The sequence below is a fragment of the Bos javanicus genome, chromosome 10 (assembly GCF_032452875.1).
Source record: "Bos javanicus breed banteng chromosome 10, ARS-OSU_banteng_1.0, whole genome shotgun sequence".
Classification (NCBI taxonomy): domain Eukaryota; kingdom Metazoa; phylum Chordata; class Mammalia; order Artiodactyla; family Bovidae; genus Bos; species Bos javanicus.
The window spans coordinates 84270550-84298406 of record NC_083877.1 but is presented as its reverse complement, the minus strand read 5'-3'; the positions used below and the strand labels follow the sequence as shown (position 1 = coordinate 84298406).

General features: G+C 52.2%; 2 protein-coding genes across 18 annotated transcripts in view; one reads left to right on the top strand and one right to left on the bottom strand.

Moving 5' to 3' along the window:
• Nucleotides 1–8110, top strand: part of NUMB (NUMB endocytic adaptor protein) — a 159104-nt gene extending 150994 nt beyond the window's left edge. For 9 of the 14 annotated variants that reach the window (XM_061429368.1, XM_061429367.1, XM_061429365.1 and 6 more), the window contains 4 exons: nt 253–546; nt 2120–2269; nt 5097–5243; nt 6025–8110. In XM_061429368.1, coding sequence (XP_061285352.1) covers nt 253–546; nt 2120–2269; nt 5097–5243; nt 6025–6740 — 1307 coding nt within the window. In that variant the 3' untranslated portion in view covers nt 6741–8110. The remainder of the gene's footprint in view (nt 1–252; nt 547–2119; nt 2270–5096; nt 5244–6024) is intronic. The other 5 variants (XM_061429366.1, XM_061429364.1, XM_061429370.1 and 2 more) reach the window with 3 other exon arrangements.
• Nucleotides 7312–27857, bottom strand: part of PAPLN (papilin, proteoglycan like sulfated glycoprotein) — a 37785-nt gene continuing 17239 nt past the window's right edge. For 3 of the 4 annotated variants that reach the window (XM_061429353.1, XM_061429354.1, XM_061429355.1), the window contains 14 exons: nt 27654–27795; nt 20208–20288; nt 19774–20032; nt 18646–18766; nt 18183–18321; nt 16753–17215; nt 15615–15752; nt 15349–15473; nt 14944–15079; nt 14266–14403; nt 13471–13598; nt 13256–13364; nt 12336–12502; nt 7312–9918 (listed from right to left, as the gene is read on the bottom strand). In XM_061429353.1, coding sequence (XP_061285337.1) covers nt 9734–9918; nt 12336–12502; nt 13256–13364; nt 13471–13598; nt 14266–14403; nt 14944–15079; nt 15349–15473; nt 15615–15752; nt 16753–17215; nt 18183–18321; nt 18646–18766; nt 19774–20032; nt 20208–20288; nt 27654–27795 — 2331 coding nt within the window. In that variant the 3' untranslated portion in view covers nt 7312–9733. Of the gene's footprint in view, nt 9919–12335; nt 12503–12536; nt 12736–13255; nt 13365–13470; nt 13599–14265; nt 14404–14943; nt 15080–15348; nt 15474–15614; nt 15753–16752; nt 17216–18182; nt 18322–18645; nt 18767–19773; nt 20033–20207; nt 20289–27653; nt 27796–27857 lie in introns of those variants that run through there. The other variant, XM_061429356.1, reaches the window with a different exon arrangement.

Genomic DNA, 27857 nt, shown 5'->3' with positions numbered 1-27857 from the left:
GTTTAGTTTTGTTCAGTGTTTTAATTACTACATGGGAATAGTAGATATACCATGAGACATGTAGTAGATTATTAAACCTTTTATTTATCTGAAAAACAGGAGATCTGAGCCCTGCTTCTAACCTGTCTTTTGAGATACATAGGGAAGTAGATGGGTAAAATGACCTAGGAGGTTTTTGGGGTTCCTCAGTGGTGTGAGCTCAAATCATTTGAAGACATTGCCCTAAGGTCCTCGTTCTCCTACTTTCTTGAGCTGATACAGATAAGACAGCTGTTGGTTCGTCAGTGGCCCCTGGCAACATTGCCACCTCCCCATCCTCTCCCACCTCTCCCACTCTGGATGCCACTGCCTCTCTGGAGATGAACAATCCTCACGCCATCCCACGCCGGCATGCACCAATTGAACAGCTTGCTCGCCAAGGCTCTTTCCGAGGATTTCCTGCTCTTAGCCAGAAGATGTCACCCTTTAAACGCCAACTGTCCCTGCGCATCAATGAGTTGCCTTCCACTATGCAGAGGAAGACTGATTTCCCCATAAAACACACAGGTAACACGGCATCCCCAACTTCAGGTACTGAAGTGTCACGTCACCTCCAGTGGAGTCCCTGATCCCATCAAACTATCAACCCGTCTTCTGAGGCTGTTTGGTGGCTGTGTATATCTTGTATCATTTCCCATTGGCAGAAAATGGAGGTTCATGGAGAGAGATGGGAGTTGTTCATTTCTTTTCAGCAATAGGTTAACAGAGCCATGATGGGAATTCCTAGTCCGAGTTACACGGTTTGTGATTTGTCCTGATGAAAGTGTACCTGCTTTCAGACATCAAGGGTCTCAAGTTTCCCTTCTTATTCTGCCATTTGGGACCCAGCACGGAATTAATTTAAAAGGCTTTGGAAACACATCCAGTTAAATAGCACCACTGTCAGATGTACCAGAAGAAATAGATAAGTTCTCTTTGTCCTTGTGGCTGGTTGGCTCCCTAGGGAGGAAACTCTAAACGGGTCTCCTGTATAAATCTAAGATCTGTTGTTCATCAGAGACAGTGGGATTGCTCACACATACTCATTACCTTTCAGAGCTGTCACACAGGCCTTTGTGTGGCCTCTGTACAGCTGAGCCAACCCCACTAGCTCTATCCTCATCATAAGATCCGGAGCTAAAGTGTCAGATCCGGTCAGTGCTTTTATTGGGCCCTATTTTACTTTGCTCTCAGACATGTTGAGCCAGTGCTATAACAGAATCTGAGGAAGCTGTGTCTCAGTAGGGCACTGTCACTGCTGGTGGCACAAAAGCACAGAGATTTAAGTTCTTTGATGGATAAAACTCGACCTAAAGAACAGTTAAACTAGATCATTACTGAGGGTCTTACCCCTCTCTCAACTCCTATAAAAACCAAAACTCCAGATGCTTCAAGTACCTCATTTTCAATTTCCCTCTGGAGCAGGCGAGAAACAAAACCATTATTCTCTTTTCACATTTGAGCAGACAGAGCTTCAACACATATAATTAGCTTCCTCCGTGACACAGAAGTATTCCAGAGTCAATATTAAGAACAAAGCCTCTAGAGTCCTAGACCTCAGTTCACGTTTTCATGTTAACACTTTGGAGAAAAATGACAGTGATCACACTGTCGTAGTTTATGACAGAGAAAAGGACTGAGTGCCCACTGGTGCCCCTGACTTTAACCCATTTTTCTCAAAAGAGTCACTGGGGGCCTCTAGAACTTAACTCACATCACCAGCTTGGGACCTGGTTGGAAGACAAACAGGTTGCATGTGTCTTCTAGAAAAATCTCACTGGCAACAAAAGTCTTGGCACAAAAAGAGAACAGCGTGTTTTCAACAGTGTCACACAGGAGAGGAAATACAGAAATCTGGGGATTTGCAAGGGAGGAAGGTAGACCTTACTGCAGGAATTGTTAGCATTCTGTACCTTCTCATGTAAAAAGCCAGTGAATAGTGGTAAGTTTCTTGAAGTTGCTTTTATAGCCCCACCTGACAGTTGAGTCTTTTTCTTCCACAAATAACAGAGGCAGTGTAAAATGCCATCTCACGTGACACCATTCTGTTCCAGACTTGTTCCGTTTTTCTGTCTGGAGCCATCTTCTGTCTGTCTTACAGTGCCAGAGGTAGACGGCGAAGCAGAGAGCATCAGCTCCCTGTGCTCACAGATCACCAGTGCCTTCAGCACACCCTCTGAGGATCCCTTCTCATCCGCCCCAATGACCAAACCAGTGACGGTGGTGGCACCACAGTCTCCCGCCTTTCAAGGTTGGTGCTCACTTAGCCTGCGATTTTCTTTGAAACTAATACTTTCACGACACTGATCGCTAGTGTAAGTTGGCATCCTGAGCTTCCCAAGACCTGGTCAGACCCACTGCGTTTCCCTGTTTGATACTGACTCAGGTTCGTTACATTCCCTGTGCGACAGTGTCTTTGTGCTTTGTTCCCTCCTGTTTCCTGAGATTGTCTGCATTTTGCATGTGCCTGCCCTCCTTTCACTCCATCCTGTCAGGAGCATCAGTAGTCCCAACCCACTGCTTTATTTGCTACTTAACTGTTAAGAGACAAAGCACCCAACCAGTTCTCCAGAAACAGCAGTCATCAGAGTTGGTTCTAGCTTCATGCTTTCTTTACCACAGTAAAGAAAGCTGGGGTGATTTTGCCCCCTTGGGAAAAATTTAGCATCCGTTGTCTGGAGATGTTTGGGTTTTGTGGTGTGGCAGGGGGTGGTTACTACTGACATCCCAGTGGAGGCCAGGGAGGCCCGTAAACATCCTTCCATGTACACAGTAGCCATCTCACAACAGAGAACAGTCAGGCCCAAAATAACAATGGTGCCAAGACTGGACTCACCTAGTCTTTGCCCTTTCACAAGAGTCCCATAAAGAAAAAGGCACTTCTCTTGGCTCTTCAGTTCATTTCATCTTCTATAACAAGTATCCTAAAACTAGTCTTTGTAGCATTGAAGAATTAGTAAAAGTTGTTTTCAGAGATACTGAATTAATAGTATTGACTCAAAAATCACTGCAGATGGTGACTGCAGCCATGAAATTAAAAGATGCTTACTCCTTGGAAGGAAAGTTATGACCAACCTAGATAGCATATTCAAAAGCAGAGACATTACTTTGCCAACAAAGGTCCACCTAGTCAAGGCTATGGTTTTTCTAGTGGTCTTGTATGGACGTGAGAGTTGGACTGTGAAGAAAGCTGAGCACCGAAGAATTGATGCTTTTGAACTGTGGTGTTGGAGAAGACTCTTGAGAGTCCCTTGGACTGCAAGGAAGTCCACAGTCCATCCTAAAGGAGATCAGTCCTGGGTGTTCATTGGAAGGATTGATGCTAAAGCTGAAACTCGAATACTTTGGCCACCTCATGCGAAGAGTTGACTCATTCGAAAAGACTCTGATGGTGGAAGGGATTGGGGGCAGGAGGACAAGGGGACGACAGAGGATGAGATGGCTGGATGGCATCACTGACTCGATGGACATGAGTTTGAGTGAACTCCGGGAGTTGGTGATGGACAGGGAGGCCTGGCGTGCTGCGATTCATGGGGTCGCAAGGAGTCAGACACGACTGAGCGACTGAACTGACTGACTCAAAGGTCAACAAAGAGCCTATATAACTTAAATTACAGATGTTAGAATTTGAGCTTATATAATTGATCTTTCTTCATTTCTTTTGGGAGAGAGCTCAGAAGAAGTTTTGCTGTGCAGACTTTTTTTGCCTGCACCTGTTGAAAAGCTGTAACATGCTTGTCCTCTAGGAGGGAGTCTCTTTAAAAACAAAACAAAACCTTAATATTCATATGCATCAGGTGGCTTTTCATTTCATCTAACAGATATTTATACTGCCAACAGTAATAGGTACTATTTATGGGGCACTTAGCAGCATGTCTGCCATGTACATCATGGTAAGGACTCATGCATTTTCCTCATCTCATTTAATCCTCACAATAGTCCTTTGAGATAGGCATCACAGATAAGGAAAATTAGGCTCAGAAAGATTAAGTAAATTTCCCAAATCACACAGCCAGGATATAAACCCAAGTCTTTCTGAATATAGTTCCTGTTACATTCAGCTGACTTTGTGCCTATTTACAGGGTAGTGGGTATACAAAACTATAAATAGAATATAGTCCTTTTCCTGCCTTTAGAGGACTCGCAGTTTTTGGATAAGCTAGTCTTTTAGGCAAGCCCTGGGTCAATAGCACCAATGCCATAAGCATAGTTGCCAAGTCCTAAAGAGAGAATGATTATGGTGTAAGGCAGAAGGTGCCTGCTTGTCTGCTCTATACCAAGTATAGAGAGCTGGGCGAAGGAGTAGAAGCTGATGGGATAGCCATTTGGAGTAAAGGAGCAAGGACTGGATTTTATTAAAGGGAGACAAGAAAAAACAGTAAGTGCCTTGACATTACAAACATTACTGAAGGGGAAAAAAATCTTGTAAAAAGATTAAATTAATTCTGTAGCAAATTATAAATTAAGCAAATGAAAACACGTACCAAGTTTGATTTCTTAACTGTAATATGGGGTTTTTGAGAGAATTTATTGAGATAATCAGAGAAGGCAATGGCAACCCACTCCAGTACTCTTGCCTGGAAAATCCCATGGATGGAGTAGCTTGAGATGATGCGCACTAAAGCACTATTAGAGTAGTGCCTCACACATAATAAGGATGATTGTATTAACCATTGTTGGCATAATCTGATCTTTTGAAATTGTGATAGATGATACTTTATCATTATGCCAAAGGCTAAGCTATGTCTAGAATAGATTTTTGCTACTTGTAATACAAAGCAGTTCTTTTTAACTTAATTTGAAATTGTTTTTTAGTCTTTATTACCTCTTTCCCCATAAACATGTTTTTCTAAAAGTCATTTAACTTTATCAGTACACCCATTTTAATTACAGCCTCTGATTCCGTCTTTGCCAGAACGTTTGTGTATTTATTGCAGATGGCATGGTTATCCCACACCAACTTTTCTGTCTTATCTTTCCACCAGTATTGCATATTGGCCTGACTGACCCAGCTCCAAGGGGTCACCTGTACACCCTGCATGAATTAACTCCATCAATGTTGTCTGCTCCCATTGTAGCTAATGGCACTGACTCAGCCTTCCATGTGCTTGCTGCTAAGCCAGCCCCTACTGCTCTAGCACCCGTAGCAATGCCTGTGCGTGAAACCAACCCTTGGGCCTATGCCCCTGATGCTGCTAACAAGGGAATTGCAGCCACACATTCGGGTAAGGTGACCACACATGGTGGTGAGGATTCTGGGATCAGATAAGTGACCTTGGTGTGAAAATCAGCCATTTACCTTAGTGGGAACCAGGAAGGAGTCCTTTTAGGAAAAGTGGGATCCCTTTTGGAAATAAACTATTAAGGAAGAATGGTGTCAGAGAGGAGCTCTTAGAGGTAAGATTGATAGTTCTTAGGACCCTAGAGCTACCCACAGAGCTTTCATAAGACACAGATCCCCAGGCCCTCCCTCGCAAGAGCCTGTGTCTGGATCTAGATCTGTGGATATGCCTGCCTCCTACAACAGCAGGCCTACAAAAAAGGCTACAAAAAGGCAGTTCACCAGGAAGACATGTGTCTGAAAGGCCGGCAGCAAGTCCCTGGTTATTTTCTTCTCATTCTGTTAGAGCAGAAGGTGAATCACCTCAGCTCTTTAGAGTGTGTGCAAGCTGGTTTCTGGACCATAGATGAGCCACAGCAGTGGGGCCAGGGTTCTGATGCCAGCCAGCAGCTTCAGTTTTGTGCAGTTGAGCCATCTCTGGCAGCTTCCCGACACGGCTGAGGTAGACCACAGACACACGGCTGAGGTCTCCTGGGTTCTCCCTGTCCTGCCAGGAAACCTCCTCAGCTGGTAATAGACTTTCCTCCCACCTACCAAAACCACAGACTATCCCCCTGGGGGGGCTTGTTCCACATTACGATCATTCAAATAACCGAGATTATCAGGTGAAGAAAAAAGCCCCTGAAGATCCTGATTCTTCCCTCTCTTCCTCTTGTTGCTTCCAGGGACCGAGTGGGGTCAGTCTTCCGGTGCTGTCTCTCCAGGTCTCTTCCAGGCTGGTCACAGACGCACTCCCTCCGAGGCCGACCGCTGGTTGGAGGAGGTGTCCAAGAGCGTCCGGGCTCAGCAGCCCCAGGCCTCAGCTGCCCCTCTGCAGCCGGTTCTCCAGCCGCCCCCACCCACTGCCATCTCCCAGCCAGTGCCACCTTTCCAAGGAAATGCATTCCTCACCTCTCAGCCCGTGCCAGTGGGCGTGGTCCCACCCTTGCAGCCAGCCTTTGTCGCTGCCCAGTCCTATCCTGTGGCTAACGGGATGACCTATCCAGCCTCTAACGTGCCCGTGGTGGGCATCACTCCCTCCCAGATGGTCGCCAACGTGTTTGGCACCGCAGGCCACCCACAGGCTGCCCAGCCCCATCAGTCTCCCAGCCTGGTCAAGCAGCAGACATTCCCACAGTACGAGACAAGCAGTGCTACTGCCAGTCCCTTCTTTAAGCCTCCTGCTCAGCACCTCAACGGTTCTGCAGCTCTCAATGGCGTAGACGACAGCAGGTTGGCCTCAGGAGACAAGCAGACTGAGGCTCCTGCAGGCACCTGCACGGTGGATCCCTTCGAGGCCCAGTGGGCAGCCTTGGAAAGCAAGTCCAAGCAGCGTACTAACCCCTCCCCCACCAATCCTTTCTCCAGTGATTTACAGAAGACTTTTGAAATTGAACTTTAAGCAGTCCTTATGGCTTACGTATTTTGTCTGTACTTAGGCCCGGGCAGGGGGGTGGAGGTCAGAGGAGCAAAGGGGACTTTGCATTCCCAACCAATATGCTTTTCACTAATCCCAAAGGTCCCCAAGGGCATGTCCAGGCATAGCATGTGGATGGGGGTGACTGAGAAAGTGGAGAGACCCATTCCTAGGGAAGAGCTGTTTTGCAGCTAGACTAAGAGAGTCAAGGAGCTGTCATCCTCTGCCCCGCCTCCCTCAGCCACTTACCAGTCTCTGGCAACAGAGAGGCAGAAGTATCTGAACAGGAATCTGTATTCAAAGCACATTTACTGGAATATACAACACAACGGGAAGCGAAACGATCTCCCTTAGTTTTTCAGGCCTTTCATCTACCTGCTCTCAGCACTGGCCTTCTTAAAGATCAAGAACAGGGTGGCCTGTGCCGGGACTTGGGACGAGAGGCAGGCTGTGCTGCTGGAATTCCCAGCAGGGCCCGTCAGGAGCTGCCCAGCAGAGCTGTATCTTAGGGGTAAAGTTGAGCTTCCATTTTGAGTAAGAATAAATATTATAAATATATATCAAAAAGCCAAAATCTTTATTTTTATGCATTTAGAATATTTTAAATAGTTCTCACTATTAAAAAGTTGTATGAGTTGTAAGTAATCTTGCCAAAGGTAAAAGGGTTAGCTGTAAGAAATTGTACATAAGATTGATTTATCATTGATGCCTATTGAAGTAAAAGAGAGGAAGGGCTGGAAGTTGCAGGTGGGATCCCTAGCTCACTTGGTATCATTTACTGTAAGTAGCACACTGCAACAACAATCACGCTTATGACCAGTACCGTCAGCTAGGTAGTAGTTTTAAATAAAGAGCAAGCAGTATTGTCCTGGTTTTACACCTGTAATGAAAAATTCTAATGTCATTATTTTAATGGGTTCAATCTAAATAGAGAATGTCTTTTCTTTTCTATACTGCTGCAGTTTCCTTATGTTAATCCTTTAACACTAAGGTGACAATGATGTAATCATATCCATGAGACGGGAACGCAGGTTACCGTGTTGGTTTGTCATGTAGGTCTTGGTGGGTTTTGTTTTGTCCTTTTAAGTTTTGTTCCGAGTTTTGTGGGGATGGAGGGCCCAGTCTTGTTAGGACTGCGTGTGTGTGTTATGTGTGCGTGCGTGCATCCCTCCCTCTTGTGGTGAGCCGAACATCCTGTTTTCAGTTGTAGCCACTTGACCTCTGGTAACCACGTAAGATCCCATCTCATTTTTACTTTCGAATGTTGGCCTTACAATCAGATGTAAGTTATATATATATTTGTACTGATGAGAATTTACAGTCTGCTTTAACAAAAATAAATGTTCGTGGTAGAAGCTTTTGCCATGAAGAGCTGTTCTTTGCGCTTTTCTCTATTAGCGAATGAGTTTTAGTTCCTTGTGGTCTTGTCCTCTCTGCATTCTACTGCTGCCGCAGATCTCTAGTTTGATGGCTAGAAAAATCTTTCACTGGGGCTAGTATTCTCTTAAAGTTCCTATCTGTATTCATACTCGAGCCTCCGGTCGTTCCTAAGCACATCTCTGATGTCAGATTCTTGCTGCTCCAAGTGCAGACTTGAACCTGGCAGTTATGTAGAGACACAGAACTTCTGCCCTAGCCCAGACCTAGTTGTCAGAATTTGCATTTTAACAAGACTCACATTCTGAGAATTTGGGCTACAGCAGTGACTCTGAACCGTGGATATATATGAGAGTCATCTGGGAGCTTTTAAAAATCCTCATATCCAGCCCATACTCCAGACCAATTAAAATCTCCGGGCAGTAGACCCCCATCTTCATTTCTTGAAAAAGCTCCCAGTGTGAGAACCACTGGTCTAGACTGAGTTTTACTCTCACCATACCCCACCGCTCTGTGACTGGTTCCAAGAGCTAGCTAAGGTCTGGAGTATGCCACCAATTTGACAAATAGTGATTTAACTAGAGAACAGTGGAGTCCAAGAAAGTAGTCCTTACCTTCCAATTTCTATAGCCAAACCAGCCATGGTACACGGAAGGGGATGCACCTCAATGGTTTTTAAAACTGGAAAGAAAAAAAGACCTCTGTCCTGGCCCATGTTTCTGTTGCTGAATGAGAGGTAGACCAAGAAGTATCACTCAACCATGAAGCAATTGTTTCTTTTCCAGCTAGAGTGTTGGTAATAGAAATCACCTGTCCCGGTAATGCTGGTTTTTCCTGTGCCCCAGAAAGACCTCTGTTACTAGGCCCAGCCCGTCCTCTGGGGGATTGGGAGAAGGTTAAAGTGGAAAGGGACGTGGAAGCTCATTGAAACCAGGCCTCTTGTCTTAGCATCAAGGCCTTAAGAGGCTGAGAGGAAGAATGACCTAACTCTGAAACCACTTCCCTTTTCCCTTTCTTAACGTCGCCCTCCCTTCCACTGGTCCCCCTATCCTGTTGGTACTGTGCTTTACAATAGCCTGGTTTTTAGTTTTCATTATCTCCCACTTTGCTGAGGGCTTTCACCAACTTTGTGCTACTATAGCAACCAGCTAAAGCTGGTCGCCATATTCCCTAGGAAGGGCTAGAGAGACTGGAGCGATGAACCATATCTGGACCCCAGATGAGACCTAGTTCTAGCAAAGAATGTTTCCCTAATATACACACCAGGAGTTAGTTACCTTCCCCAATCAGATAGGACACACCTCCCCACCCAGCTTTCAGCAAAGTGAGAACCCTGGTAGCTGGCTTTAAGAACACAGTGAGCTGATCCTGTATAACAAATTATAGAGAGAAACTGTCAAGTGAAAGATGTCCTTATTGCAAACAAGTGGCCGCTTCTTGACATCCCAGCAGGCACCGGTGAAGCCAGAGAAGCCGACACCGCTGGGACCGCTGCTGCTGGCACTCCACGGCAGGGGGCGGCTCTGACCAGGCCAGTGTCTGCGGAGGAGAACTCCCTCCTCAGCCAGAGAGGGGAGACCGAGAGCCTTCTCCTCCCAGTGCTATGAGCTGTGTCCCTGCTGCCAGACGGGCTGCGCGGGCGGCTGGACACGGGAGCAGCTGGCACAGCAAAAGCTGGAGTAGTACTCGTTGCCGCAGAGCCGGGCCTGCAGGATCAGGTCACAGTTGGCCAGCTCCGGCTGGTCGACACAGTCCCTGCTGGGGTCCCGGGGCTGGGTGGCCAGCACTGTGAGACACCGGGGGGGAGAGGGTGGTGAGAAAGTTCCGTGTGGCTGGAAACTCACCTGCCCTGTCATTTCCCTAAAGGAGAGCAGCGCTGTAACCGCCAGGTTCCCAGAGATGCCGGTCACTGTATCCCGGTAACACCTGTGTGTCCAGCTGAGGGCACACGGTCTGCACTGCCCTGAGCCCCGCTTCGGCATGCAGTGGGCCTCCTGTTATCCTTTTATAGCTCTCCCCCACCCCCACCGCTCGCCCCAGTGCACAGCCCATCGCAGACCCCCAGATATTGACTCTCCAGCTGATTAAACATCTCTGGAAGTTAACCCCCTGCTCTGACTGAGACCTGAAGAGCCGCAGAATATATGGCCGTGGCCTCTGGACAAGGAGAGCGGGGTCAGCCCCAAGCACAGTTTTGAGTTGGCAAGAGCGGTCTGTCTCTCACTGCTGGTTTCCTCCCACTTAAGCGTTCTGTGCCTTCAGTAGCCCCAGCTCAGTCACTTAGCTCCCCAGCTTTCCAGTTCCCACTTCCCCCAGAGACAGCAGAGCCCGTCAGGCCAGTGACGGGAGGACAGGCTATGAGCAGTGGCGCTGATGCGACACTGAGCGCTAAGCGCCGGGCGCCTCCCCTCTGAACCTGCTCGTCACGTCCATAACTTATAAATCACCGTGGGACTTTCATTCTGCTGCTCTGTCTTCGGACTGAAGTCTATTTGTCTAGTTAACCTCCCTTTTCTTTCTGGGAGGGGCTCTCAGGGCTCAGCCTTGGCTAGGCCTGACAGCAGCTCCCCAAAGTCACCTCACGGGGCTGCAGAAGGCCCCCCTCCACACCTCCCCCCAGATACAACTAGTAGATAACACCTGAGCAGCCGACGGCTTTGTGAAGGCTGGCTCGTCAGTGTAACAAGAGTGCGGACCACCTACATTTACATAAAGGACAAGCCGTTTATGCTTGTTTTTAACAATCGCCACTTTCGTTACCAACTTAATCTCAGCTGTCGTAGCTCCTGGACTCATCACAGGCAGAGGTGAGCAGGTGCTGGGCGTGATGGTGCAGGCTGGGCACCATCGTGGCTCTCCCCTTCCAGCCAGGGGACTTGGGGCAAACGGTTACATAAGCTCTCCGTGTCTGCTCTCTCATTTGGAGTTAAAGAGATAGCAACTGAAGCACATAGTAACCATGGCTAAAATAACCAGCACGTAATGGGCATCCCATTCCGAAGAGTGAGCCCCACTCCCCATGTTTTAACCTTACAGTATTTTCTGTTTCTCACCTTAAACCTTTAGGTAAAAAGCTTGAGAGCACTTTGTTGTACAGCAGAAACTAGCACAACATTGCAAAGCAATTATACTCCAATAAAGAAAAAAAGAGAAAGCAAGCTTGCAAGCTGTCCCCAGAGTGGGACCAGCTCAAGGCCCCTCCCCCTTACTAACACTGCAGTTCCAGCATGCCACCAGACCATGAACAGGGCAGTGAGGCAGCCTCAAGCAGTGAAATGCCACAAAAAGCTTAAATGGGTGATGGCAGACACATACAGCTTAACTGACGGAACCAACACAGTTAGAGAGGAAGATAGCTTCTCCTTAAGAAGTGCCCTCCTCCCCCAAAGAAAGTGTCTCAGATTACCAACACTCATCTAACGGGGCAGAAGACAGACAGCCGGACTGAGGCCATAAGTGTGCTGTCCCGGAGGCAGTCCCATCACACCATTTCATCTTGGTGACCATGCATCATTAGGAGCACCACCAAACTTCAGTGTCAATTGAGTTTCTGGTTCTAGTTTGGCTTCCTATGCAGACACATCTCTACCTAGTCACAGACATGCCCATGTGGGGGCCCCCTGACAGCAATCTCTCTCACTTAAATCTGCACTCTGGCCTGTCTCAAGTCTTGTAAGTTTGGTAAGTATGTGGACAAGAGATCTATCTGCTGGGCACGACTGAGGTGAAAAGCGGCCCCTGCAGGATGGTGCCTTCCCCAAGGTACCACCTTCACACACAAACACTCAGCCTGAGCACCCGGTGATGCCGGGCCCTGGCTGGGTTCCAGTCCCTGTCTTCATAAACTGGAAGCCCACCGTCAGTCCTGCTCACTAAGCAACATTTCTACCAGACTGCAACCTCTAACCTGGCCAGTTCCGGGCTCAGCCTGGCAGATAGGAGGCAGCCAGGCCTGACGCCCTGCATGGTCCTGGTGAGGTGCTACGGCCCCGACAGCCGTGACCGTCCAGGCCAACCAGCACAGCTGGGCCCTGGCGGTTCCCTCCCAGGGCTGTTTCGGGCCACGTGACGACTGGCCCGCCCCAAGTCACACAACCAGGAACTGGCAGAGCCCCTCCGACTGCAGAGCCCGTGCCCTCCGCATCCGGCTGCACACGGCCAGCTCCCGAAGACAAGCAGCTGCCTGGGGTGGCCCTTCCTTACCCGGTGGGACCACCTTCACCTCAGTGCTGCGGCTGACGGCCTGGCTTCCACGGTAGGCGCTGCACGTGTAGGAGCCCTCGTCCCTGGCCCGCAGGTTGTGGATCAGCAGCGTGCCGTCCGGGGACTGGTGCACACGGTGGCCGTCGGCCCGCACCGGCAGCCCGTTCCTGGAGGGGAAAGGATGCTGGGAGAACCTCCAGGCCCTGGCGGGTGCTGAGCTGGTTCTCCCAGGGCCGGGGAGGAGGCCGTCTAAGGCTCCCTCCAGAGCCACCCACTGACCCAGACACACTCAGGGCAAACCTCCTCCGAGCCTGGGGGATACTGGGCTATTTCCCACCTGGAGTGTCGGGGGGGCTCAGATTACACCAGGATCCCCAGTGCCTAGCGTCGTCCTGACATACTGCAAGGAGGAAGGGGGCATCAAACTGCTGAATGAATAAAAGCCCAGCAGACTTGGGGTAAAAGACCACCCAAAGCCCCCAGAGCTGAGTGGAGCCCAGTGTTTCTCAGCCTAGCAGAGCATCCGCCACCCAGGGGACATCTGGCAACACCTGGAGACTTTCTGTGGCCATGACGTGGGAGGGAGTACTACAGGCACCCCGAGGCTGGACACGGCTAAACATCCCCCAATGCACCCCGACAACTAAAACCATCAGCCCAAAACGTCAACAGTGCCGAGCCTGAGAAGCTCTGGTGTGTAGCCCGACCAGCAGAGAAGAGAGTGGTCCTGGCGGGGCTTCCCCATTAAGGGAGGCGGGCGCTGTAGCCCCTTCCCCTGGCACCAGGCCAGGAGCCGGGAGCAGACGTGAGGGGGAGGGGTGCGGGTGGCAGCAACGTTCTGCACAAAGGTGGGCCCCCCAGCCCTGGTTTGGGCTGTGGAGCTCAGGGTGAGGGCCTGAGGGCCAGGGACAGAGCCTCACCTGGACCATCGGATGTTCACGCTTTCTCCTGCCACCACACACAGCAGCCTGGCCGTGTCCCCTTCCGGCACCTCCATTGTGGAGGGCAGCCCTGTGATAGTCAGCTCCCCTGGGCCCAAGGAGGGGGCACTGTCAGCCACGGCATGCCCGCGGTGCCCCTCCTGACCCCAGAGGCCACTGGCCACACGCACCCGCCCACTCAGGCTGCGCCTCACCCAGCACTCGGAGCTGGACCCAGCGCTGGTCCCGGTCGTGCCCGTTGAACGCGACACACGTGTAGAAGCCTCCATCCTCCACAGCCACGCGGCTGATGACCAGGGAGCCGTCGGACTGCAGCTGGTGTCTGGGGAGGCCAAGCACAGTCAGGTGGCGCCATCCCAAGGCTCCCAGTGGGTGGGAGCGGGGTCAGGGTCTCCCGTCCCCTGGTGAGAGGCTGAGTGGGCCCTGCCAGTCAGCGGGGTCTGACCACCCTCCAGCTGCTGGCACTCTCGTTTACTTAAGGACGCCTGACTTTAAAACCTGGCAACAAGCAAATCATTGCAAGTTTTCGGATACAAAATAATTCTGGTTTGGGTTTCGAGGTTTTTTTCCTACACTCGTTTATTAGGCTCGGTCCTAGTTCAGTCACTTAGGAGCTGGGTGGTGTTAAGCTTCTGTGCGTCACACGCGGATAAAACAGCACCACTTTAGCTCTTCTGCACGTCCCGTGAAAGAGATTAAGCCTCAGCACAGGGCCCATATATGTTAGCTCTTATGATTACAGCCAGAAGGGTGTCTGCCTCCACTTCCTCCCAACAGGCCGTCACCTGTTGGCTGGCTTCTTACAATTGTCCGCTAGCCACACTCTGGAAAGGCCCAGAGATCCCAGCGTGGTCTGCCCAAGGAGCCCTTCGCCCAGCAACCGCGTCCTTCAAGAGGCCCTGGGGTCGCGCTCAGGTCTGACCAGGGGATGGCATCTGCCCAGACGGGGCGGGGCCAGAGGCAGGACAGGGGAGGGGAGCTGAACAAACCTGGGGGAGGAGAGAGGCTGCCCGTCTCTCTGCCACTCGATAGTCGGGGGCGGGAAGCCCTCAGCACGACAGGTCAGCCGGACCTGCTGGCCCGGCTGGGCGTCCAGCACCCCGGGCTGGCTCCGGTCCAGACGCACCCTGCAGAGCAAGCATCACTCAGCTGTGAGGGGGCTCCTCGCCGCTGTCTCCTCCCGACCATGCCAGGGGACAGGCTCCTCGCCACTGCCTCCTCCCGACCATGCCTGGGGACGGGACCCCTACCCGGCCTCATGGGCCCCTTCTCCCCACAACCCTGACCAGATTCCGCTCTCCAGCCTCAGCTCTTTGTTCTGGTTGGGAGATATCGACAAGTATCTGGGACCCAGGCTCAAATCCAGCTCCGGCTTTCTCACCTCAGCCACCCAGAATTTCTGCGTCCTGCCCACCCTGCACCAGGTCCCTGACGTGGGCCCCTCCAGCCCTCTGCACCCGCTCTGTAAACTCCCTTCTTCAAGGCCGGCTCAGCCCTCTAGCTCCTGAGGCCGGGGGCCAGGACGGGCTCTGCTCCCCAGTGCTCGCGGTGGTGGGCAGGACTCCCCATCCCTGCTTCAGAGGTCGGGCTCCGGGAGCCACATTTGCCCTCCCCTCCCCTCCCAGAGCCCTGAGCAGGCGGCTGGCAAGCAGTGCTGAACACCGCACCTGGTCAGGGGCCACGGGTGTGAGGCGGCGGCGGGGCCCCCGCGGCTGGGGTCCCGAGGACTGTGGTCCTGGGCTGGGTCCCTGGTCTCGGGGAAGTGCCTCGGTTCAGCCTCAGAAGGCATGGCCACGTCACCCCCTATTGTGAGGCCAGAAGCAAGGGGTGAGCTGTGGGGAGAAGCGGGTGGAAGAACGGTGCCCGTGAGGCTGGCGGGGGACCGACGAGAAGTGAGGGCCACACGGGGCAAGACGTCCGCCCCAGGCAACCTGCAGCGCCGGGGCCCAGCCGCCAGGATGCCACGGCCCGCTTCCTGCCCTAGTCCCCCAGTGTGGGGGCACCCTGGCTGGGACCCCCACCCTGGGGCCCAGAAGAACCCAAGGGTGGGTTAGGTGGGGTGGGGATGAGACCTGTGACGTGGAGCTGGACCTGCTGAGAGTGACGGTCTGGCCCGGGGCCACCACAGCTGTAGGTGCCCGCGTCCTCCGCCCTCAGGGGGCTGATGACCAGGGAGCCATCGGACTGCAGCTGGTGCCTAAGGGCGGGGAGGGGGCTTGAGCGCTGTGTCCTGAGGCAACAGTGAGCCTGGCTCCCACTGGAGGGGCTGCCCCCTGCTCTCTCACCCTCCCATCCCCGGGAATTGGAGGGGCTGGGCAGGGGAGCGGGCTGCATCCACCTGTCAGAGGAGACGGGCCGCCCGTCTTTCTGCCACCTTGAGTGGGGGTCTGGAGAGCCGTCCTCCGGGCAGAAGAGCCGCACCAACTGCCCCATGGCTGCCTGCACCACAGAGGGCTCTGAGCCCGCCAGAGTGATCCTGGGAAGGTGGGACAGAGAGTCACATGAGGGCCAGCATCAGGGACTATCCCTTCATCAGTGCGTCCCCACAGCAAGCATGGTACCCCGTCATGGGTACCAGAGGTACCCCCAGGGTACCCATGGAAGTACCAGAGGTACTTCTCATGGAAGCCACTCTCCAGATGTCTGGGGAATCAAGAATCTCCCCTCCCCACCCCCAAAATACCCACAGGCATTGTGCCCTCAACTTGTTCCCGTAAGAGCACAGAACACGGACCTCCCTGGGGGTCCCGTGGCTAGGAAGCGCCTCCCAGTGCAGGAGACACAGGCTCAATCCCTGATCTGAGAAACCCACATGCCAAAGGGGACCTAAGTCCATGAGCCACAGCTACTGAAGCCCGCACGCCCGGAGCCCGTGACCCAGAACCAGAGAGGAAACCCTGCTCACCACAGGGAGAGAAACCCCCACACAAACACAGGCAAAAAAAAATGAGCACAGATTAGGCCCAGGGCCCCAGGGCCCCAGGACGGACAGCGTGGGAGAGAAGCAGCTGGGCAACCAAACGCACGCTGGATCCCTCGGGATTCAGTTTTGTTTTTAATCTTCCCAGTTCTCATTAATATGACACAGAGAGTGACGACGACCGGGATCCACACTAAACCTGTGAGATCATATCACCATCTTACAGGTCGAGAAACTGAGGCTCCGGGAAGCTGGATGACTTGCCAGAGGCCATGAAGCTCTGAAGCTTCAACTAGACAGGCCCTGGACCATACCCGCAAGATCTGCTGGAGAATTCAGGCACCACCATCCACCTGACCCTGGGCAAGCCTCATGTCTCCAAAGCCTGAGGTTCCCCACCTATGGAATGATGGTAGCAAAGCCCTCCAGCCGGAAGACTCCAGGTGAAAGGTGGAAGGAGGCCCAGCTGATCTCAGGGTTTTAGCCCTAAAAGGCTCAGCCTCTGGCCTGCCTGCATCCCTATCCCCATCCCACCTGGGGAAGTGGGGGGCCTCACCTGTAGGAGGAGCCACGGGAAGGAGGCGCTGGTCGTCCTGCATCTCCGCTCAGTCCAGGGGGACTGGGCCCAGTCTCCTGGCCCCAGGGCCCCTCTCCAAAGGCCTGTCTGTGGTCCGTCACCCCTGGCCCAGGCTCTTGGTCTTGCCACCGGAGGCCACCAGAAGGCAAGGGTCCTCTCTGGACCATGGGCCCCGGCCCATGCTGGCTAGCCTCCTGCTGGCCCCCAGGACCGCTGCTGCCACCATCTCCATGGGTGCTCTGGCCAGAGGCCCCCGCCCCGGGCTGGGGTCCCCGGCAGGCACTCACACACTCCTCTTCTGAGGCAAAGTTGTTGGCGTTGCCATGGCAGCCGCCATACCAGAAGCGGTTACACTGGCCCACGGAGGGGACGAAGTACCAGCGGGCAGCCCAGTCGGTGCAGGAGCCGTGGGCGCTGGGCAGCAGGCACCGCACGGGGTACGCTGAGGGGGGCAGGAAGCACGCAGGTCACCGGGACTCAGTAGGGAAGCTGCGAACGCAGCCCGGGACTCAGGAGCGAGGCCCTCCCCAGCTTCAGCGCACATCCACACTACTGCCAGGGGCTTGACTGACTCCAGGGACAGACTCTGCTCACTGCCCCGGGACCCCAGCAGAACCAGCCTGTTCTGCACCCCCGGAGCTGGAGCCCTGCAGAGGATCAGGGCTGTGACCTCCCTGGACGGGCTCCCTCGTGCTCCTCCCCACCCCCCCCAGCACACACAGAGCAGCCCCAGGGCCAACCTTTGACGTGCTTCGCCCAGAAGGAATACCCCCAGCCCTGAGCCCTCACAGGCTGCCAAGATGCCCAGGGAGGGGGCCCACCCTTGTTCCTGGGGCCCCTTAGCAGCTCAGAACCTTCTCCAGCCCCCAGCCTAGCCATCCTTCTCCACACTCAGATGTGACCCTCCAGACCCCCCACTTAAAGCCCCCCCGACCCAGCTCCCTGCAGACTCTGCCCCCTGGCTTCCGGCATCCCCGGGATGGTCCTTAGCAGCTCCACGTGGGCATGTGCTCCCACCTCACGGTCCTTCCTCCAAGACGCATCTCAGGCAGGGTGGCCACCCCATCCATCCCAGTCTTGACCACCCCCCCACTGCCTCTGGAGGGGGCTGAGCCCCAAGGGGCAGCACAGGTCTTCCTTCTCCGTGGACTCCCCACTGACCACGCTCCCGGCTCCCACAGGCAGCCAGGCAGCCACGAGTGCAAACTCAGGGGCAAGGATGACCTGTCGGGCAGGATAATCCAGCACCGTTCTCCAGCCCAGGACCTGGCAGGTGCCAGGAATATTGGTGGAAGAAACAAGTGATAAACCAGCCAGGAGGAAGTCGGGGGGCTCTGGGGGGCGGGGCAGTGAGCAGAGTGGGACGAGAGCCTTCCCACCAATAAGGACGAGGAGGATCAGCCACTCACCAGAGCTGGGCTGGCCCACACAGCCTTCCCCCAGAGGACCTGCCGCAGGGGCCACGTGGTCATAGCAGCAGCCGAACTGGGAGCCCCGGCACTCGCTGGGCTCATTCTGCTGGGCCTGGGGCCGGTGGGCACTGGGGACCTGGGGAGAGAGCCCAGGATTGGGAAGTTAGATGGAGGTCTGGCTCTTGGTAGGAGGACTCCAGGCTGCTGGGGGGAGGATGGCAGGAAGAGAGAGGGACAGAACTATGACCCCATTGAGCAGAACCCCAGTCCTGGAGATCACATCCCGGAGAAGGTCAGACAGGGCCCGTCACGGAAACCTGTGCCTTCGAGAGGACAAGCCAGGCCAGCAAGCTTCAGGGACCTCCCTTCTCAAGGTCAAAGCTGCCACGAGCCCGCGTCACAGAGGCACTGAGCAGGCTTCCGGGCTGGACTCGTGGCCCTGGGGTGAGCAGACACTCACTGTGGAGGCCGCTGCTCTTGATCCTGGCCTGCCCCCGGTGTTGTCGCGTCCGTAAGAGCTCATGCAGCCCGCCTGATGAGGCCCCTTGGCCGCGGTCACCCCATCAGGGCAGCACCCGAACCTGGAAAGACATCACAGCCCTGACCCCTGCCCCACCAGGGACCCTGAGTGCCAGCACCCCAGGATCCAGGCTCTGAGGCTCCCTGAGCCAGGGGGCTTGATCAGGTGAGGATCCAAGTCGGGACATGGGGGGCCCTTGCGTGCAGGGCGAACCATGTGGTGAACCCCAGTCTCCGCCACGTCCACTCACCACGTAGGGGCTCCCAGGGAGGGCAACATGAAGACAATAAGCAGAGCTAAACTCTTAATAATCAACAGATCCTCAACTCACACATCCCACCACAAAACCAAGAAGGTGGAAAATCACCTGAGCTCCCCAGACACCAGGTTCCCAGGGAGGTTTTACAGAATGGAGGCAGCTGGGAGGTGGGGCAGCAGAAGGGGTCAAAGGAGCCCAGGGCTTACTTCCCCTCCACCAACCAGCAGGTGGGAAGGAAGGCAAAGGAAGGAATGTATCGAAGCACCTGTGGGCCAGGCACCACGTGATTTGGTCCATCCTCACAGTGGCCCCAGTCAGTGGCTGTCACTGTTCCCCATTCTCAGCAGAGAAAGCCAGGATCAGAGAGGTTAAGTAACTTGCCCCAAGTCATACAGCTGTGTTGCTGGCTGAGTTGAGACTCACCCCCAAGCTGCTGACTCCAGAATCATGGCCCTTAGCACCCCAACCCGAGAGAGCAGGAGCCTGATTTGGATCACAGAACTAGAATTCATACCCTACTTGCCTTCTCCAAGCCTCAGGCTATATCTCAACAGGCTGACCTCTGCAGAGAGAGTGGGGGGCTTTTTTCCCTAACCCAGCAGGTTAGGGAGATCAGCGGGAAGAAGCCAAGTCCCCAGTTCTGCCCAGACTGGGCAGCTCAGACACAACAGCCCTAGAGTTCCCACTCCTGAGCTCTGCTAACCCACCCTACCTGTTCTGAGCAAAGACACTGCCCTGCCCGCCCATCAGACACCCCGCAGAAGACACACGTTCCCTCTCTGACCTGGGGAAGGGTGAGAGGCACCCACCTGCTCTGCTGACACGAGGAGGCCCCAGGGCAGCCTTGCCACTGTGGCCCAAGGGACATGGTGTGGCCGTCGGGGCAGCAGCCGTGGGAGCTCAGTCTGCAGTCGCGGGGCCCCGAGCCCGGCCGCAGAGGCTGCTGGTATGAGGAGAGCTGCAGAGACAGGGCGGGGCCCGGGGCTGACAGGAGTGGGCTCTGGTCTCCTCTGGGGTTACCCCATGCTGAGGGCTGCTCCTGGGGTGCCCACCACTGGTCTCTGAAACCTAGAAAGAGGAGGAAATAAAAGATCCATGATGTCTCTGTTTGACTCCTCACCCTCTGTCTTTGTCCATGTCAGACCCTCCTCCACATCCCTTCCCCCCACAACCACTTGCCCCCCGACCCTCAACATCCATCCCAAGGGCCCCCGAGGTTGGGGGCTTCCACCAAGCTTCTCACCTGAGGCAGAGGCCTCCCGTGGGCCCAAAGACATCCGGGGGTCCCTGGGGCTGATGTGCACTTCCGGCATGCTGGGGACCTCTGCAGGAGCGGGGGCGTCAGGGCACAGGGGGATGGCCACCCCCCCAACATCTGCTCCCACCCCACCACTCAGGCAGGACCCGGGAAACCCAGGAGAGCAGAAGTGAAGAGCAGCAGGCTTGAGTTCTTGTCAACACCCTTCCCAGGTTTCAAGAGTCTCTCGTCACATAGAAAACGCCCGTGTCAAATGTTCAGCAAAGAGAAAAGCCGCGTGTAAAGAGAGCATTTACGTTTGATCCCAACAACATAAAAAATGGTAACACAAAAATTTTTAATTGGATTGAGGAAAACATAATCCAATTTTTAAATGGGCAAAGAACTTGAATATAAGACTTTTCCAAAGAAGACACAGGGATTGCCGATAAGCACATGAAAAGATGCCCAACACCATCGGCCATTAAGGAAACGCAAACCGGAGCCGCAAGGAGACGCCCCTTCGCAGGTACTAGCGTGGTTCTAACCAGAAAGACCGAGATCACAAGGGTCGGCGAGGATGAGGATGAGGATGGAGGAGTTCCCACGCAACTGCTGGTGGAATAAAGAATGGTGGAGACACTGGGGAACCAGCCTGGCAGTCCCTCAAAACAGTTACTCGGTTACCATACAGCCCAGAAACTCCACTTCTAAGTATAAACCCAAGAGAGCTGAACACAGACACCCACACAGAAACTTCTACATGAATATTCATAGCATCATTATTCACTAAAGCCAAAAGGTGGAAACAACCCAAATATCCATCCACAGACACGCGGGTAAACAAACTGGGAACATCCGTACGACTGACTGCAATTTAGCCATAAAAAGCAGTGAAGTCCTGATGTATGCCACAACTTAGACGAACCTCAAAAACATTCTGCTCGGTGAAAGCAGCCAGATGCAAGAGGCACGCTATTCCTTTCACCTGATGTACCTAGCACTGGCAAATCCAGAGAGACACAGCGATCCGGCTACCAGCGAAGAGGCTCAGGGTTAATGGCACAGAGACACAGCGATCCGGCTACCAGCGAAGAGGCTCAGGGTTAATGGCACAGAGACACAGCGATCTGGCTACCAGTGAAGAGGATCAGGGTTAATGGGGAGTGATTAATGGACGGGCACAGAGCACTTTTATGGGGTGGTGAGAATTTTTGAAACTAGAAAGATTGAGGGCAGGTGGAGAAGGGGACGACAGAGGATGAGATGGTTGGACGGCATCACCGACTCAATGGACATGAGTTTGAGGAAGCTCTGGGAGTTGGTGATGGACAGGCAGGCCTGGCGTGCTGCAGTCCATGGGGTCGCAAAGAGTCAGACACGACTGAGTGACTGAACTGAACTGAGAGAGCTGGTGGTCATACAACCTTGAGAACAAATAAGAGCACATTGTACACATTAAAGTGGTTAACTGTGTGTGATTGAATTTCACCTCAATAAAAAATTCCATATTAAAAACAACTGAATTGATAAATGAAGAGACAGAGAGTAGATGATGAAAGTGTAATTACAACAAAATAGTAATTGTAGAACTTGATGGTGGGCACATGACTGCTTGCCACACAGCTCTTCATCTTTCCTGTGTGATTAAAGTTTCTCCGCGTCTCTTGTCCAACTTGGCAAACTTACTCAATATCACAAACTGTACCGTTAGAATAGGTGAATTTTATGGTGTATGATAATTAACCTCAATAAGGTTTTTAAAAAGATTTTTCATCACAAAATGTTACAGAAAAAATGCAAAAGGCTGTAGAGAAAATGAAGACAACAGGCATTTTAAAAAATGATGCCCAAAATAATACTAGCACGATATGGCTAAAATGCTCACAGTGATTACGAAACAGACTCACCACCACAGAGAACAGAGCTATGGTTGCCAAGGGGAGGGTGGGAGTGCGGGGTTGGCAGATGCCAACCACTACATAGAGAATGGATAAACAACACGGGCCTACTGCATCCCACAGGGAGCTGTATGCAGTATCCTATGATAGACCATGCGTGCTAAGTCGCCTCAGTCACGTCCAACTCTGTGTGACCCCCTGGACTAGAGTCCGCCAGGCTCCTCTGTCCATGGGATTCTCCAGGCAAGAAGACTGGAGCCATGCCCTTCTCCAGGGGATTGAACCCGTGTCTCCTGCAAGTCCTGTATTGCAGGAGGTTCTTTACCGCTGAGCCACCAGAGAAGCAAAAGAGAAAAGAATACAAAAAAGAATGAGTGTCTGTGTATGTGTGTATATTAAAAAACTGAATCACTTTGCTGTACAGCAGAAACTAACACTGTATTGTCATTCAACTCTACTCGAATAAAATAAATAAAAACCCCGAAATGCTCACAGTGAAAGGCTCTGCATGCTCTGTGTGTGTGTTCTGCCAGGGGGCTGGGTGAGGGGGGTGCTTCCTTCTATTTGTTAGTGTTTTTCAAATTTTCCACAATAAACATATTACTACATAGTGGAACAAAGTTACAAAAAAAAATAAGTGAAAAGTCCATCTCCACAGGGACTACATCTCGCCAGTCCCAGGGAACTTTTAAAAATAATAGAGTTGGAAGATTCTGGTAGATATGTGGTCAAATCTTTGTTTTCCATGTATTGCCCATCCCACCTGGGCCAAAAGCTCAGACAAGGTTGATTCAAATTGTCTCCCTGGTTCTGGTCTCCTGTCGACATTTGGCCGAGGGTTCATGGTCCCCAGCCAGCCTGGGAATTCCGGCTGTCCCTCCGTGGCTGGGAAGGCAGCTTTCCGCCAAGCCCATCCTGCCTCTGTCGCACGTGAGGACTCCTATGACTCTCTTCTGCCATCATCTCAGGCTTTAACTCAGAGTCTGGGGTCCCTTCCCACACGCCAGGGGCTTCAGGCTGTGCTGGCCAGCGCCCACCCCTCCATTCCTCAAACTCTGAGCATCTGCAGCCTGTTCCCACTCTCCCCACTTCAGCCTGACCCTCAAGGCAGGCACCAAATGTCCTAATGACCATGGTGTCACTTCAAGCCCCTAAACTTTCAACGGCTCCCCTGAGCCTATCAGACAAATGTGAGGCATAGCCAGAGGCCCTCAGCATCCTCCTGGCCTTAAGAGCACCCCCCTGAAAAGACCTGTCACAACCCCCCACCCCACCCTGGGCCAGTGCCAGTCCTGGCTCCTGACTGGTCTCACAGTTACTGAGCACTGGAGATGGGGCCAGAGTGACCGAGAAACTGAATTTCAAATTTTGTTGAATCAGAATTAAATTTACAGTTTAAACACTGACACTTAATTCATTTATCAGAAGATGCTTCAGTATGTCTGGGACAAGTTGGGTAGGTGAGTCTGCTTTTTCAACTGGATATCTCATGACCTCTAAATTGAGACCGACTACACCAGTGGGATTCCAGCATCTGAACTGAGATGTGCTGTAAGTATAAACTATACAGTGGACTTCGAAGATTAAAAAAAAAAAAATCTTGTGAAAAAAAGAATATAAAATATCCTACAATTTTTATATTGATTCCAGGCTAAAAATATTTTATTGGGTTAAATAAAACATAAATGCAGATTCACTTCTTTTTACTTTCTAAAATGTGGCTCTTAGAAAATTTTTAATGACATGTGGGCTTGTTTATTTCTACTGGCGTGTGCTGTTCTAGAAAGAGGGAAGCAGAACTGTCCAGCGTGTCGGCTCTCAGACACCCACCCCTCAAGGGGAGCCCTCTTTGGACACTCAGCCCCTCCTCCAGGGCACTTGCCAGTAAGCACTATAGCACTAAAGTATCCAAAACAGTAGGAACCACACAAATTCTAAATTCTCACCCACAAGTGGACTTCTGTGGAGCCCCTAGAAATCACAGGATGAAAATGTTCATACACCAAATGTCACTGGGGTTGGGGGGGGGAGCAGATACAGAAATCACAGATACATTACAAGGAAACACACTAAAGATTTATCCAGTAACCACTGGGATCAAGGCCAATTTAAGTTTCTCTATATATACTATGTTTCTAATTTCTCCAAACGTTCCACAACGAACACACATTATTTCTATAATTATGAAAATAGCAATGCAGGTTTCTTTCTTTCACAACTCACCCTGGCCTGAAGCTCTCCTTCCATTTCCTTCCTTTCCGAGTGAATGCCTCTTTGGGGCAGGCTTCGGGCCACCTCTCCCAGGAAGGTGTCCAGGGTCCCGGGACACCGAGTGGCTCGAGGGAGCTGGACTTGTAAGGGCTGAGGAACCTCCTGCGCGTGCAGCCCGAAGGCCAGGCCCAGGAGCCCAGCCCAGGCCCCACAGGGCCTCACCACGACTGCTACCCACACTCCATACGGATGTGAGAGCGGGACCATAAAGGAAGCTGAGCGCCCAAGAATTGACGCTTTTCAACTGTGGTGTAGAAGAAGACTCTTGAGAGTCCCTTGGACTGCAAGGAGATCAACTAGTTAATCCCAAAGGAAACCAACCCTGAATATTCATTGGAATGATTGATGCTGAGGCTGAATACTTTGGCCACCTGATGCAAAGAGCCGACTCATTGGAAAAGACCCTGATGCTGGGAAAGACTGAGAGCAGGAGGAGAAGGGGATAACAGAGGACGAGATGGTTGGATAACTTCACCAACTCAATGGACATAAGTTTGAGCAAACTATGGGAGATGATGAAGGACAGGGAAGGCTGGCACGCTGCAGTCCATGAAGTTGCAAACGGTAGTCCGTGACTGAACAAGAACTTCATTTATGGAGTATTGTGTGTGTGACCACTATGCCAAGAGATCACCACAAGCCTGGAAAGTCAGTCTCCTTAACCCCACTGCACAGCTGGGCCAGCGGAGGATCAGAAAGGAGAGACCCTTGCCTAGGGTCACATGCCTGGTCAGCAATAGAAGGGAGATTTGAACCCCTCCATTAGTTAGCCGTTGACTCTGGGCCACTGGTTCTTGGCCACCTTGCCACGTGCCTCCACTGGCATCCTACCATTTCCCCGTCATTGGCACGTCAGGGCCAAATACACCTCTTTGCAGTCTCAGAAGGCCACTCCCCCGGCCACCCCTGCACAGCCCCAGCCCACACCTTCCCCCAATAACACTTCCTCAAACCAAATAACCTGATGGCCTGTGTGCCCCTTGTCCTACAGCTCCTCACGATGGGGACACCTTCTTTCCCAGTGAGGATGGGGGGCGAAGGGGGTCAGGAAGGCAGAGGCAATGTGAAGGAGACCGTCTCCTTCTCTGCATTCAGCCCTTCAACAAACATTTACTGAGGACCAACCACGTGCCAGCTAGGTTCTGTGGGGGTATAAACAGGAAGAAAGAACAGCAAGAATAGTTTCAAAGAATAGCAAGGAGAGATAAGAAAGACTTCCTCAGTGATCAATGCAAAGAAATGGAGAAAAACAATAGAATGGGAAAGACTAGAGATCTCTTCAAGAAAATTAGAGATACCAAGGGAACATTTCATGCAAAGATGGGCTCAATAAAGGACAGAAATGGTATGGACCTAACAGAAGCAGAAGATATTAAGAAGAGGTGGCAAGAATACAAAGAACTATACAAACAAAAAGATCTTCATGACCCAGATAACCATGATGGTGTGGTCACTCACCTAGAGCCAGAATGTGAAGTCAAGTGGGCCTTAGAAAGCATCACTATGAACAAAGCTAGTGGAGGTGATGCAATTCTAGTTGAGCTCTTTCAAATCCTAAAAGATGATGCTGTGAAAGTGCTGCACTCAATATGCCAGCAAATTTGGAAAACTCAGCAGTGGTCACACGACTGGAAAAGGTCAGTTTTCATGCCAATCCCAAAGAAAAGCAATGCCAAACAATGTTCAAATTACTGCACAATTGCACTCATTTCACATGCTAGCAAGGTAACACTCAAAATCCAAGCTAGGCTTCAACAGTATGTGAACCAAGAACTTCCAGATGTACAAGGTGGATTTAGAAAAGACAGAGGAACCTAGATTAAAATGCCAACATCTGCTAGATCACAGAGAAAGCAAGAGGATTCCAGAAAAACATCTACTTCTGCTTCATTGACTATGCTAAAGCTTCTGACTGTGTGGATCACAACAAACTGTGGAAAATTCTTCAAGAGATGGGAATATCAGGCCACCTTCCCTCACTCCTGAGAAACTTGTACACAGGTCAAGAAGCAACAGTTAGAACCAGATATGGAACAACAGACTAGTTCAAAATTGGGAAAGGAGCACATCAAGGCTGTTTAACTTACATGCAGAGTGCATCAGGCTAAATGCCGGGCTGGATGAAGCACAATCTGGAATCAAGATTGCCGGGAGAAATATCAATAACCTCAGATATGCAGATGACACCACCCTAATAGCTGAAACCAAAGAGGAACTAAAGAGCCTCTTGATAAAGGTAAAAGAGGAGAGTAAAAAATGGCTTAAACTTTAACATTCAAAAAACGAAGATCATGGCATCCAGTCCCTTCACTTCATGGTAAATAGATGTGGAAACAATAGAAATTGTGACAGACTTTATTTTCTTGGGCTCCAAAAGCACTGTGGACAGTGACTGCACCCATGAAATTAAGACACTTGCTCCTTGGAAGAAAAGTTATGACCAACCTAGACAGCATATTAAAAAGCAAAGACATCCCTTTGCCGACAAAAGTCTGTATAGTCAAAGCTATGGTTTTTCCAGTAGTCATGTACAGATATGAGAGTTGGACCATAAAGAAGGCTGAGTGCTGAAGAATTGATGCTTTTGAACTGTGGTGCTGGAGAAGACTCTTGAAAGTCCCTTGGACTGCAAGGAGATTAAACCGGTCAGTCCTAAAAGAAATCAGTCCTGAATACTCATTAGAGGAACTGATGCTGAGACTGAAGCTCCAATACTTTGGCCACCTGATGGGAAGAGCTGACTCGTTAGAAAAGACCCTGATGCTGGGAAAGATTGAAGGCAGGAGGAGAAGGGGACGACAGAGGGCAAGGTAGTTGGATGGCATCACTGACTCAATGGAGATGAGTTTGAGCAAGCTCCGGGAGATGGTGAAAGACAGGGAAGACTGGTGTGCTGCAGTCCACGGGGTCACAAAGAGTCAGACACGACTGAGGAAATGAACGACGTAACAGGAAGAAGGAAGCGGGCCTGGCCCTCAAGCAGCTTGTAGCTAGTAGGCCTAACAAGCCACGCACAACCATTGCAGCGCCCAAGTGTGCCAGCAGTCACAGAGAGCTCTGGGGGTGACGGAGAGGTGCTGCCTCCCAGGGGGCCACACGGCTGCCCGGTGAGGCTGCCAAGAGCTGGCCTTTGCGGACGGCAAAGGCCTCACACACGGAGACCTGAGAGGAGGATGGTCCAGGGGGCTGAGGGCACAGGCGCAGGGTCAGGAGGTGCTGGCCAGGCTGCCGGCAGGGCTAGAGGCTGGGCCAGGCTCCAGCTGCCCCTCCCCGTGCTTACCTGGAGGGAGATCGCAGGGCTGCGTGTTGCAGGCCTCCACGGCCGGGGGCTTGGATGGCTGCAGGCTCCCACAGCGGCCAGGGGGCCCAAGGGCACAGACCACCTGGCGCCTCCGAGTGCCCGAGCTGCAGCTCTTGGAGCACTGAGGACCCCAGGAAGGGAGTGAGAGAGAGAACACACCGCATGGGGGGAGAGACCCTAAGG